Genomic DNA, 14,081 nt, shown 5'->3' on the forward strand with positions numbered 1-14,081 from the left:
GTTTGCGTATAATTTTATGTGATAAGAACAGATAAATTCAGCGTCTGATGAAACCTTTTTTAATTCAAAATTGTAATCTCGTGACTTGCAATAAAAGATCAACGGAAGTGTTTATAAAATTTTTACTAAGCAATTAAGTGTGGATGTGGATGTGTTTTGATGATTAGAGTAAAAGGTAACGTGATTCAGCTAAGCATTTTGTGAGGAACAGTCATAAATCAGGGGTGGACAACCTTTTATTCACGGCACATTTTGGTAGTAAACCTCGACAGGAATCGTATACGGTTCATAGAATTTTCATGAAAGTTAACCCTGATACTAGTGCCGCGGCACCCAAGTTCCCCACCACTGATCTAAACAGCCAAAAAAACACCTGGAAAAATGGAACACAGCAACTAAGATAATGAAAGTTGTTTATTTTCTCCAAAAAATATTTATATTTATAAAATATAAAACAATTAAGCCTCAAATAAGTTAATTAAACTCCCCGTCCATAAGGCTCCTCGGCGTTAGTCGTTAAGTAAAATTTCCCTCGAAGTCTCTTGTCAGCAGCAAGACCCATAAAAGCTGGAATACCTTCTTTGCATTCGGCTGACTCATTGTTGGTCGGATCACATCTATCAGCTGGAAACGCGTGTGGCCTCCGAATTGATTCAGCAAAGAAGAGAAGGGCGCGTGTGTGACTGCAACCGGCTGAGGAAGATGAGATGGATGATTAAATGGAATTATGGATAGATTTGCTGTCTGCTTAATGAGCATCTTACGCTACTTAGTTAGCATGCTCTTTTGTACCGTAAGTTCCTCATTGAGCATATGCTTGCATGTTAAGGAATACTTACCAACAATACCAATTATATTATTTCTAGAAAGACTCTCATTGATGCATCCAGGCTGGGAGGCAAAACCGCCATTAGGAAAGAAGTCAGCATGACCAACGGCCCATGGCATACCCAAAATTCCACCATCTGTGTGAATTATGTCTAGAAAATAAAGTCAATGTAGCAAAATTATACATTGTTAAGAATCTGATCCTTGGTAAGGGTCATTAGTCATTCATAAAGCACATGACGTGGAAGAATTGAAAAACAGTGTCCTTATGTCGGTTTGACTCTAGCTTTGAGTCATTAGAGTTGTTGTTCGATGGCCAGATCAACTGTGATCCATGGCTTCTCTCAAAAGACTTGAACAGCTTTGATCAGACCTGGTCACTTTTGAGTCGAATTTAACAAAATTAGCCCCCGTGACCCTAGAGTCACGCTGACCAAGAGACACATTTTTCCAACTTTTTAACTTCTGAACCTTTTGGGTTAATTTCTTACCAACAAATTTAGCATCACTTCTAGATATACGAGTTGTTGTATCACCATTCATGAACATCGGACCAGCAGGATCAATTCCTGAAAAGATATCAATGTGATAATGTAACAGTAATGCAGATGATTAAGAGACTATTAACTTATTACGCGATTATTTCGAAACTCTATCCTAAGAGAATGCTTTCCCGGTCCAGGAAGATTTTCGGGACTCGGGATGGTCCCGGTCCCGACATCGGGAAAGCATACCTAAGAGCGTTACGTAATAAGTGAACGACCACTAACTTAACTTTTGGAATTATAATTCATTTTTAGATTAGAATTTGCAAAGTTAAAAGCAATCAAGATTGACAGAACTTCATTTTGGAGGCCTTCATAGTAGAGGAGCCATTTTGGGACTTGTCGACTACCTGAAGTCATGTAAACTCTATAAAACACTTACCAGTTATTCTTGGTAATAGAATTCCCCAATCTTTAAGAGTCTTTCCAATAAAACCTGATATTTCTGCCTAAAATATTCAAAATTTGTAAAATTGGCAATACTGACTAAGCTTAAGAGGCTATGAAGTTCAAAAAATTAAAGAATGAAACAACACAAGAGCAATTTGAACCTCATTTTCGCTTAGAAATGCACTCGATTAGGACAAGTCACCATAACAGGCATTGATCATGCTTTAATGGTACAAGAAGACCACTACGGTAGCTATAAGTGATCTCTTTGCCTGTTAGGGTCGATTAATAGATTCAAATTCCAGCAACAGAGCGACATGACTCTGTCATTTTGCTATATTCAAACCTAATCAAGCACTAAGCCAGAATCACACCAGTCTAGTGCCAGATTTTTGATCATTCAACCAATTTGTCATATTCGAGATTTACTTACCCCAAGACTGAATCCAATCAAATGTATATTTTCAAGCAATACACCAGATTTAACTAGAAATTTGATGAATCTTGAAATGTATCGAGAAACACGAGGCGCATTATTGACTGCATCTAAGTACCATGGAAATGCTGCTATTGGTGACCAATCGACAAGTATGACTGAATAGTTTTTGATTTCCATAAATGCTGAAATCATGTAAATTTGATGATTATTAGTAAGCATGGTCTGCGGAAGTGTAAATTGATAAGCTTGGGTTCAATCAGCTTTTTACTGCAGATTATAGGTGCTTATACAGGGTCAAACTACCTCTGGGACAAAACTCTTCGGTTTGCTAAGTTTTGAACCCTTTCCACCTATAAATGCCATAAAACTTACCATCCTTAACCTTCATTGCACTCAATGTCGATGGTCCTATCGAACTATCCGTAAATCCATGCACAAAAATCGCCAAAGGCATTTTCTTGTTCAAATTTTTCAGTCCTTTTGCATCATTTAGGAAAATTTGTTTCCCATTTTTTTGATATTTTTGATTATACAGGAAGAACTTAATGTCATTTGTCTCTCGAATTTCACAGCAATTGTCGCATTCACCGCGTGGTGTTACTGACGTGTGTAGTCTGTAGGTGCCTGGAAATGTTGGTTTTTGAGGTTATTAGTGATTGTTAGGATTAGTTCTATCTGGGTTTATTATGAAGAAGTTGTGAGGATGACTACAGATGATACAATGTCCATTTGGGACTTAGAGTTCACTTTGACAGTCATAGGCCGACACTCATCGACATATTTAGAGGAATAGGGAATATTTGGGGTCAATTGAGGTTGTTCCTATGTCTATCAATATGAACATATTACTTCCAACTGTATTGCATCACCTTGAAAGTTCCTGACCTAAGTCACCATTCTTACTTCATATTTTCAAACATTTTATCAACAATTATCAGTTATTGGAATGTTAACACGATATCATTGTCAGTAATTGACCATTTCAATTAATAACAATTATCAGTTTGCATTGCCACACAGCATAAGTCATGTCTTTACTTGACACGAGTTTATTGGTAATCGTATTATTTGCATGACTAGTCATAAGTCAATGGCACTGTTGAGTATGAAATTATGATGCAGGGGGTAGCTGGGGGTGAGACACAAGCTTACTATCACAAGCTTACTATACTGCTCTTGGTTGGAATCCACAAGGGAATGAAGGAATGCCAGTTAGATGTCAAAACTGAAAATTTGTACAATCTTTTTGATACAGCCAGCAACCATACCGAGTTAGAGGCCGGGCAGTCTTAAATCTCAAGAACCCTTGCATCCACTCATGATCAATATCAATGAACGAAAAAGCTCCAAAATCAACCATAAAATGTCATTTAATATCTCAAATATTTGCAATTAAACAAAAATGTTCAGTCACGGTCATAAATACAAAGAAATAATTTGGCATAACGATTGGCACCTTTACATCCTTGAATATTACATCCAAAAATGTCTATAATTCGCACAACTTTTACGGAAGCTTGAAGACAATTGAAAATATTTCAAATATTTCAATCCAGATGCGTAAAATAATTGGTAGAAAGGCAATGACAAGACCAAATAAAAAGATCAAATATAAGCAGCAGACCTTGACATTGGATGATTGTTATCGGCTTTTATTTAAGCTATTTTGTAGACAAATTGACTCCATATTGAGACTTAATATGATGTAAATATTCATATCTATTGTTTTTGATCAATACTTGATTGTTTAGATTTCAGACGGAAGGTATTGAAAGCTGCTATGTAATGACGTAGAGTTGTCGTTTTATTTGGAAATATTTCTTTAATTCAGGGTGAGACACCGTCGTTAAAATCGTTTAAATTGTGAATTTTTTGGAGTATATAAAAGAAATTTAAAATTAAAAATGGCAAAAAATGCAATTTTTGGATTTGATAAAATTAATAAAAATAATGCCTTAATCCTTGGGTATTAAGCAGCATGATAAAATATCATTGATCATGAATCATTTGCAATCATCCATATTTTTCCAAGTAAAAACTCGAAATTTTGAATTAACCAAGATAAATTACCCGTAAAGCACATTTTGCAAAAATGACCATAAATTCGGTTCAAGACAAGCATGACTCTGTTTCCAGTCTCCAGGGCAGATTTGTTTGAATCAGGCCTCATATTAAGTCAATTAGCATAAAATCAGATTTTTGTGCATTTCTACACAGTGTACATACCTTCCGAAATTAAATTAAATTATCCAACTTTAGTTTGAAATTCAAACTTTGAATCATTCTAATTATGTCGCAAAGCTAGTCAATTCCGTTTGATCGTCGTTGTTAGTCTAGTCACGTTCTTAGCACAAGTTGATTTCGGAAATGGTCGGTTATAAACCTTATCAACCCTAACCTGACCATTGGGTTGCCACTCTTCAGGCTTCATTTGGATAGGCTTTTAATCAACCTTTTGAGTATATATTCTTTCTCAGCGCACGGTTACCAGAGGAGCATTTAATGGTAACTTGGAATAACTTGGGAATAACACAAGAAAATATGCACTTGACATTAAAAAGGCTTCGAAAAACTAGACTTTCAATTCTCCAAAATTACATTATGGTCAACAATTGCACTAAAACTAAGCCAAATTGACGTCATTGAATCAATTTCTGTTATCATTTCCTCAAAATCTATTCACTTTTTACCGGAAAAAATTATTAAACTTTAGACAAAAATTATCTAAAATAATCATAATTTAAAAACAAATTATAAATTTTTAATGGGATTTTAATGTGAAATGCAATTAAAATTTTAATCATTTTTGGGCTGTTCGCTGATTATGTAACGCAAAAAGTCGCAACACCCGCATTTTCCGCAACAAAATCTGATCCACCGCTACTTATTTAAAAGCGTTACATTATGAGTGCCACTTTGAAGCAACTTTAAGGGCTCTATTCCTAAATTATTAAGTTTTTGATCCAACACTTACTGATGAAAACTGTAAAAACAGAACACAAAGCTGCACTTTGAACTGACGATGCTAGTATCACCATCGCGATTTTGAGGAATTGTGAACTTTTTTTGTATGAAAATTTTTTTAATTATTTTATGATATTTTTAAGATTTTATTGGATTTAATTGCAATGTTATTATGTTTACTTCCGTAATTGTGTTTTTGATAAATTTTATGGAACTTTCTTATCAATTTGGGGCACTTTAATTGTAAATTTTTGTTATTTTTGTCAAAAACAATTTCTTATTTGCACTTTTTTTCACAATTTAAATTTAAAAAATTAAATTATTTCCACAATAGCCCCAAAAGTCCTCACACCACGATGTAATACCGACTAAATCAAATTCACAATTGACCAGATATATTTATTCTGTACGCAATTTGTTGATCATCGGAGCGTTGAAAAAATAAAAGTCGTCAATTTTGAGTGAGAAGCTCATTTGCAAAGAGAAAGGTGACTCAAAACATTGAACGATGCGCGGAAGGTCAATTGCTATTTTTGCTATCAAAAAAGTTATATTTTAGATAATGAAAATTTAGTCAAGGATTTGAAAAATATCAGGAAATGATATGTAGATTAGGTTTTTTGTCATTAATTGTTGTTACTTAATTTTGATGCTTAATAATATGAGTCAGAAAAAAAGAGAATTTTTCATCAGCTCGTTTTGAACGAGAAGTGAGCCTGTTCCTTACTATTAATGGTCGAATGCTCTTATGGGCCGATCGAAGAATGCCAAGCTATGGAGGTATTTAGACAGCACATAGACAACGTATTTTTAGATTTAGAATCTCAGGTCATGACTAATATTTGAAAATCTTTTTCCATTTCGCTATTTTAGTTACGATGCTTAGCACGTTTATTGAATGCAGTTTCAGGTCTTAAGTACACAATTGTTGGCTTTATCATCTCTGAATGATATTTTTGGCAAAATATTAACAAATTTTAGTTAAGTTCATCGAATGATACTTCAGGTCTAATGAAGTCCTCATGTCCTTGCAATATTCAGAGCTTTCAACACATATGCGACACTGAGTAGAATTTGCCTTAAATTCAGGTATAACCCAAGTTGCCTCGACCAGACTCAAGTCGGCCTCAAGTCGAATTTTCGGTACATTCTATGTTAAATGTTTTCCAGACAAGTGGTTCAGATATCCGCTATAAAGTTTAAGTCTAAAAGGTGTGGTATAAAAAAAAACATTAGCTTTTCAGACCTTAAGGTCGATAGTTTAATACTTAGTTTAATGAGGGAAGATTCGCTATAATCTCTCGCTCAAATCTAAACCTACAGTTTATTTATAATGGAATCCGAACCACTTCTTTGATGACATTGCTGTCTGTAGCCTTCAAAGGGAGGCTGTGAGCCGCGTTTCAACAAAAAAGATGTGGTATACTAGATTATTTGTCGCAGTGCTTCAAGCATTGGCACTTCAAACACAGGCATAGCCCTTCAAATTTATACAGATGCAGAAATGATGACCTAAATCCTGCACATAAGGATAAATTCATCTTTTAATACTCAAAGAAGACAATGTGCTACATGAATTTATGTAAAAATATGAAAAATTATGAAATTCAATAAAATCTCCAAAATTGTGAATCTGATTTATTTTGTTCATGACAATGTCTATTGTTGACATTCAGTGCTTATTAAAGTGACCCAAAATATGTGAATTTGTAGATTTATGAGCAAAAATGTGCATATTTTCATGTTTGAGTATGATTTAAAAATACGAAATTGTCAATAATTGATGAACTGGAACTTTCTATTTTACATTGCATGGAAGCTTAAAGTATGTGTGCATATCAACGTTGGCTGGACTCCTACACTCGGATTCAAATTGAGTATGGACCCAAGAATGGGTCTTATCAACTTTGACTCATCTAAGCTCATGTCAACCATCAAAATCCCTTGAATTACTTCTTACAAGTGGATATGCCCTCAACTATCACATAATCCACCTCCAAACATTCATTAAATACCCAAAAAAATCTTCTAGAAACTTCATTAAATCCAACAACCTTCAAACTCCACAAAAATGACCGTTAACCAAAAAATTCAAATTGCTCAGTACTAAAAACAGGTTTGTGTCTCGACTAAACCAAAACATCACATATGATTTGTCTTGTAAAAGTACGCGACCCCTTGACAAGATAAAAAGTTTCCTACGATCACACATAAATTTTATAATTTTCAATCATTTCGTAATAGATAAGAAAAGTTTTTAATTTTGAAAATTTCAATAACTTTTTTTTGACTTTTTCAAAGTTTTTTGTACCAAAAAATTCATCATAAGCATCACAAAAGGGGGAAACTTTTGGCACTAAAAATTTTTAGAAACTTTTCTACAATAAATCATCGAATTTAAATTTAAAATTTGTATTTCAATCTAAGCAACCGAGTTAACATGTATTCAAGAAATTCAATCAACTTACTTAAAGGATTACAGGTGAGAAATTAAAGATTAAGGAAATAATTTGTAGATTCCAACATGCGAATGACATTAAAAGTGATGATAAGGTACAAAGTCCGTCAATCTGAATGTAACTTGAAGGGAATATAGAGGAAAAAATAACAATATTTGTGTTTAAAGGAGATTATGCGAGTTAATTGAGTTTTAATGGCTTAGTTGTAGTGGAAGCAACTTGTTGTGGAACTGTCATATGTGTGTTCATGCTTGTTGTTGTTGAATCACTCAAATAAATCATAGCCATTGTTTTTGTGCCCATTTCTCTATATAATGTTTACTATACGTCTTCGGTCCTTGATCGTCTTCGGTTTTCGGTCATCTTCGGAACTCGATCGTCTTCGGTCTTGGATCGTCTTCGGTCTTGGATCGTCTTCGGCTTTTGATCGTCTTTGATCTTGAACTGCCTTCGGTCTTGGATCGCTTTCGGTCTAGGATCGTCTTCGGTCTTGGATTGTCTTCGGCCTTGGATCGTCTTCGGTCTTGGATCGTCTTCGACCTTCGGTCATCTTCGGAATTCGATCGTCTTCGGTCTTGGACCGTCTTCGGTCCTTGATCATTTTCGGTCCTTGATCATCTTCGGCCTTGGATCGTCTTCGGCCTTGGATCGTCTTCGGTCTTGGATTGTCTTCGGTCATAGATCGTCTTCGGTCATGGATCGTCGTCGATCTTCGGTTTCTGTCTTAGTTTCTGTCCCGATTACGGTCCTGGTCTTCGTTACTGTTCCAGCCTTTGTCTAAGTCTTATGTGAAATTGATCAAACCTTATCAAAAAACGACTAATCACTTCCATACCCTTGACATCAATTCCCTATCAAATACAAATCAATAATCATCCCCTCCTCTCTCAATTTCAGGCCCGCTTACAAAGCACTTTAGTCATTGCCGAGCACAACAACGCAACACTCACAGCAATCACACAAAGTTCCATCACAGCTGCAAAGAAAATTGGCAATGATGTTACAGTCCTCGTAGCTGGTACAAAGTGCGCTGAAGTTGCAGCCTCAGTTGCTAAACTCGATGGAGTTAAGCGTGTCTTGGTAGCTGAAAATGAAGCATTTAATGGATTCTTACCAGAAGCTATGACACCATTGGTCTTGGAAGCACAAAAGCAGTTCAAGTTCTCGCACATAATTGCCGGTGCATCAGCACAAGGAAAGTCATTGTTGCCAAGAATTGCCAGTAAACTTGACGTAAGTCCAATTTCAGAAGTTATTGGAATTAAGGATGCTGACACGTTTGAGAGGACAATTTATGCTGGAAATGCTGTCTTGACAATGAAGTCACTTGATCCTGTCAAGATTTTGACAGTTCGTGGTACAAATTTTGAGGCAACTGGTGCTGGTTCTTCAGATGCACCAATTGAAAATGGTCCAGCTGGTGAATTCAAGACTGACTTGGCAGCATTTGTTGGACAGGAATTGGCTAAAAGTGACAGACCTGAATTGACAGCCGCAAAATGCATCGTTAGTGGCGGTCGTGGCTTAAAATCAGGCGAAAACTTTAAAATTCTTTACGATCTTGCCGATAAACTTGGCGGTGCTGTTGGTGCCTCACGTGCAGCTGTCGATGCTGGATATGTCTCTAATGACCTTCAAATTGGACAAACTGGAAAGATTGTAGCACCTGATTTATATATTGCTGTTGGAATTAGCGGTGCCATTCAACATTTGGCTGGTATGAAAGATTCAAAGACAATTGTGGCAATCAATAAGGATCCAGAGGCACCAATCTTCCAAGTTGCTGATCTTGGACTTGTTGCTGACTTGTTTAAGGCTATTCCTGAATTGACTGAGAAGGTTTAAGGCGAATATTTCCAAAAAAAATTATTTTTATGGTGAATTTGCTGATTGGAGATTTAGTTCATGTGGATCCTCATTGGACTCAACTTCCATCAGACAATTCAATCTACAAAATTTACCCCCGATTGCATTTCTTGTAAAAAAAAATTCAAATTAATTAATTAGAATAAATTCAATGTTGATAATTTAGCACAAATTTGTGACATTTTTTATGCAGAATTTGGTACAAAATTGGATAGAAAGTTCTCAAATTGTCAACACTGAAGTTTTGAATGAAAATTTAAGTTTTTGAAAATTTTTTAAAATTTGTTAGATAAAATTAAAATGTTTTAATAAAGTGATGATCGTAAGTGAATGAAATTTGATAATATTTACTAAAAATCCAGTTTGTAGATTACTTTGTGCATTTAATTTCAGAAAAAAGTAGGTTATAAGCTCACTATTGATATTGAGACCTAGTTAGGATGCTGTTAGAAGGACTGATACCCTCCTGATGAGGCGTTTAAAAAAAAAAATTAAGCACTAGCTGTTCAGACCTTAAGGTCCATAAGCTGCGCATTTATATGAGTTTAACGGCTATTGATAGTTTAACGACTGAGGATTCGCCAGATCTCTCGCTCAAACCTAGAACTACATTTTATAGTGGAATCCGAACCACTTCTTTGATGACATTACTGCCTGTAGCCTTCAAAGAGAGGCTGTGAGCCGCGTTTTCACTACATATGATTTGAAAAAGGACATGTGAAAAATTTTCCATGAAGAGTCTCGAACCCATGATCACTAGATCGGTGTTGCAATAATTATGTACCGAAGTACTAAACCATTCCGCCACCGAGCCACCTCGACTCACGGTGAGACATTTACTGCTTTTTAAAGCTAGAAGCTGATTCGAATTTTGTATGAAAAAGTCAATTTGAGTCGACTTCGACCTTTGCTTTATAGTACATATTCCGACACGTCTTGGTCTCTAGCAGTATACTTAGTGACATCTGAGAGAGCCAATTTGGTCCACCAACGAGTCAGATCGATAATTTCGTCCAATTTAACAAAAGAGTAACCAGGTTGGGAATTTTGAAGCCAAAACTAATTTCTGGTTATGGTTTCTGTTAGCGAAAATCGCATGGCCGTACTTTTTAACCTTAAAGTGAGATTATGATTCATTGACTTAAGACTCAAGACCAAAAATTCAAATAAGTGGTCGAATGAAACAGATTTATCAATATTACTTACTCTTTCAATATAACAAAATAGTCAGATTAGCACAAATCGGTTAATCGATCAAAAATCGGGCCTCAGGTCTCCGGCTGGCATTACTCTGACTTGTAATGATTCAGGAGATTTTCATTTAAATCCGGTATAAGTTCATTACCATTTCAGACATACACCGGTTTGACGCTAAATTTTTGATTTATTAACTGATTTGTGCTGTTGTGTAACTTAATTTTGCAAAATTTTCAATTTTTATTTAATTACTAGCCAAATTTATTAAAGATCTTTTTTTGAATTTTCACCTGACTTGCTTAAATTTTCTGATTCTTCATCATTCTTCTGATCATTTAAACATTCACTATTTTCAGTTTCACCGGCATTGACTTGATCAATATTACTTGAGCTTTTTGTTTTCGAAGAGCATTTCCTGAATTTTTTCGGTACCTTTGGTCTTCCTGATTGGCATCTAATGCTGTGATCTTGATCATCCTGATCGTCATCATCACTTGAACTACTGCTATTGTCACTTTCTGATGATTCCTCTTCATCTTCATGCTCGCTGCTTTCTTCATTCCCACTGTCTTCATTTGAATCTGATTCCTCTTCGTCTTCCTCACTGCCTTCGTCCTGATTGTCCTCATCTTCTTCTTCCTCCTCATCATCGCTGTCCTCATCCTCACTGCTGAAGTCGTCATCATCTGTATCCTCATCATTGTCTATATCCTCAGCTGTTATTCCACGGCAGTCAATAATTTCTAAATGTTTAATCTTGTTCCTGTAGTCTTCAATAAATTTTAAGTCATCGTCGATTAAAATTGACTTTTTGATGACCAAAGTCTTCAAGTTAAAGGTCTTGTGGATCAAAAATTCGACCAGCCATTCAACATTTTTACATTTTATGATTTTTAGTTCCTCAATTTCACATCCATCTTCATATTCGAATGGTTTTGTCGACTCCAGTTCAACTTTTTTGAGTGTCAGTCGCTTAACTGCTGGAATTTTGAGCGTTGGCATTGAGCAATTTGACATTTTGAGGTTATCTAACTTCCTTAAACTTTCAACTTGGACAATTTCTTCAACATTTTGTGAAATTACGAGATTTTTGACATTTTTGAATTTTTCCGACCATTTTCCGTCGACATCCTTGAGATATAAAGTCTCAATTGAGGTTAGTTCATTGAAATCTGAGCACATGTTGTACATTTTGAGTGTTTTAAGGTTCCTGAATTTTCGGAATGGTGAAATTGCTTCATGATTTACAAAACATACTTCCAGGTATACCAAAGACTCTTTGTGATTGTCCAAAAATTCCCAATAATTGTAGCTGCAATAGTCATCAAAATTCTTAAGTTTCAAGTTTTTCAGCCTAAAATTCACCAAATTCAAGCTGTCATCTCCAAAAAGTGACGATGTTTTATCAAAATTCTCCATTTTCAAGTCACTCAAGTCCTTCTGTGCCTTTAAAAACTGCTTAAGTCCACTGACATCCTTCGACTCATCATCATAGTCTCTCCTCACATCCAGTTCCTTTGCTGTACAGTCAACAAACAATTTAAACACATCGATGTCTCCACGAAAGTAAAAATAATCCAAATTATATTTCAAAAATGGATATCCATAGTCTTGTGGATCGGAATCATTTGTTGCATTATAAATTGTTAAATTTTTAACATTTTCGCACATCAAAAGGATCTGCTTGACATAAGCAACAGCAAAGTCACTGCAATTTATGACTAAATTAACAATATCAGGTCCAATATCTTTGAGGATGTAAAGGAAGTAAATGCCTGAAGATCCATCGATAAACAGTCTTGTGTACTTTCGACTTCCAATCCATTCATTGTTGACATAATCAAAAATAAATTGAACTTCAAAGTTTTCTAAGAGTTTTGAGTTGTTGCTGATGAGTTCGTTGAAGGTATGGCATGTGAGGGAGAGAGACAGAAGGTCCTCAGCTGGAAGGTACGTGAAAATCTCGATCAAAAGTTCTTTTGGTAGGATGTCCATTGGGATTGGTGTTGATTGATCTGGAATTGAGTTATATTAAGGTTTTTGATGTTTATAGGGGTCTGTTAGGGACTCAAGTTGGAAAATTGATGTAAGATCCAGTATCAGGAGCTGGGTTCTAGGGCAGACTAGGGCATGCTACCTTAGTAAACCTAAGAATACCCTAGAAACTTCCAGACCAGCTGGAATCTAACATGAATATTTTAAAACTGAACTCGACACCAAGTCAGAACCATGCTGGTCTGGGGTCGGTCCAGACTTGACTAGCAATATGCTTTCCCAGAACAAGACCGAGACTGGACTTTTCCAGGATTTCTCGGTCCTGGTCTCGACATCGAAAAAGCATAACCAGCAATACCAACTCGATCTTATCAGACAATTCCTCTTACTTACCACAATATTATGAAATGCAATACAAAACAGTGAACTTGACTGCGAAGATATCCAAAAATATTCTTGACGACACCTCACCTCCTCAACAAATTCAACACAATTGACTGTTAATACGACTCGAAAAAATTTAATTTTCGTGAGTAACAAATTTAATACATTTAAAAGAAATTCAATAACATTAAAAAAACTGTATGAAATTTTTAAGGTAATGTGGAGTTATTGTGAAATAAATCAGCTGATCAAATAAGGTAGCTTATGAAGCTTTATTGTCTGTAGTGGTAGTAAAGGCAAGCTTAAAAACATTGATAATTTTATAATTGTTGTGTTAATGAAATTGAAATTTGAAAATAAAATTTAAAAAAATCAAAAAAGTTTTAAAGATTTAAAAAAAATTCAAAAATTCAAAAAAAATGAAAATTTAAAAAATTCAAAAATTCAAAAAAAAATGATAATTTAAAAATTTAAAATTTTAAAAAATTGAAAATTTAAAAATTTTAAAAAATTGAAAATTTAAAAATTTTAAAAAATTGAAAATTTAAAAATTTTAAAAAATTGAAAATTTAAAAATTTAATAAAATTGAAAATTTAAAAATTTAATAAAATTGAAAATTTAAAAAATTGAAAATTTAAAAATTAAAATTTAAAAAATTGAAAATTTAAAAATTTAATAAAATTGAAAATTTAAAAAATTAAAAATTTAAAAAATTAAAAATTTGAAAAATTGAAAATATAATAAATTTGAAAATTTAAAAATTAAAATTTATAAAAATTTAAAAATTAAAAGAAATTAAAATTTTAAAAATAAGAAAACTTGAAAAATTTAAAAAATTTAAAAAATTGAAAACTTAAAAAATTTAAAATTTAAAAAACTAACTAATTTTTTGAAAAATCAAAACGCACAAAAAAATTGAAAAGTTAAAAAAAATTTAAATTTGAAGAAAAAAAAATAAAAATAAAAAAATAAAAACTGAAAAATTTCAAATTTCAAAAAATTTAATAAATTCA

At 34.0% G+C, this 14,081-nt stretch overlaps 3 protein-coding genes across 4 annotated transcripts; 1 reads left to right on the forward strand and 2 right to left on the reverse strand.

Annotated features, from left to right (window-relative positions):
* Positions 1–396: 396 nt before the first annotated feature.
* Positions 397–5,497, reverse strand: LOC139094332 (lipase member H-like). Of its 2 annotated transcripts, none has more exons than XM_070645363.1 (7): positions 5,177–5,497; positions 2,575–2,826; positions 2,197–2,384; positions 1,756–1,822; positions 1,320–1,397; positions 840–980; positions 397–693 (listed from the first exon to the last, which is right to left on the reverse strand). In XM_070645363.1, exons 1-7 carry the CDS (start codon positions 5,238–5,240, stop codon positions 479–481), a joined length of 1,005 nt encoding a protein of 334 aa, XP_070501464.1. In that variant the 5' UTR covers positions 5,241–5,497; the 3' UTR covers positions 397–478. The 2 variants fall into 2 exon arrangements, with proteins under 2 accessions (XP_070501464.1, XP_070501465.1); XM_070645364.1 differs by lacking the exon at positions 5,177–5,497 and adding an exon at positions 4,429–4,827.
* Positions 5,498–7,333: 1,836 nt separating this feature from the next.
* wal (electron transfer flavoprotein subunit alpha wal) lies at positions 7,334–9,837 on the forward strand. The gene is made up of 2 exons (XM_070645367.1): positions 7,334–7,648; positions 8,523–9,837. The coding sequence occupies exons 1-2, from the start codon at positions 7,607–7,609 to the stop codon at positions 9,468–9,470; spliced, it is 990 nt and encodes a 329-aa protein (XP_070501468.1). The 5' UTR covers positions 7,334–7,606; the 3' UTR covers positions 9,471–9,837.
* A 1,067-nt stretch (positions 9,838–10,904) lies between these two features.
* On the reverse strand, positions 10,905–13,180 carry LOC139094307 (uncharacterized). Its single transcript, XM_070645333.1, has 2 exons — positions 13,077–13,180; positions 10,905–12,703 (listed from the first exon to the last, which is right to left on the reverse strand). Exon 2 carries the CDS (start codon positions 12,681–12,683, stop codon positions 10,953–10,955), a length of 1,731 nt encoding a protein of 576 aa, XP_070501434.1. The 5' UTR covers positions 12,684–12,703; positions 13,077–13,180; the 3' UTR covers positions 10,905–10,952.
* Between the last annotated feature and the right edge of the window lie 901 nt (positions 13,181–14,081).

This window comes from Chironomus tepperi, unplaced genomic scaffold (genome assembly GCF_022539635.2).
Source record: "Chironomus tepperi strain 1889 unplaced genomic scaffold, CSIRO-AGI_Ctep_v1 contig_354, whole genome shotgun sequence".
In the NCBI taxonomy this organism is placed as follows: Eukaryota; Metazoa; Arthropoda; class Insecta; order Diptera; family Chironomidae; genus Chironomus; species Chironomus tepperi.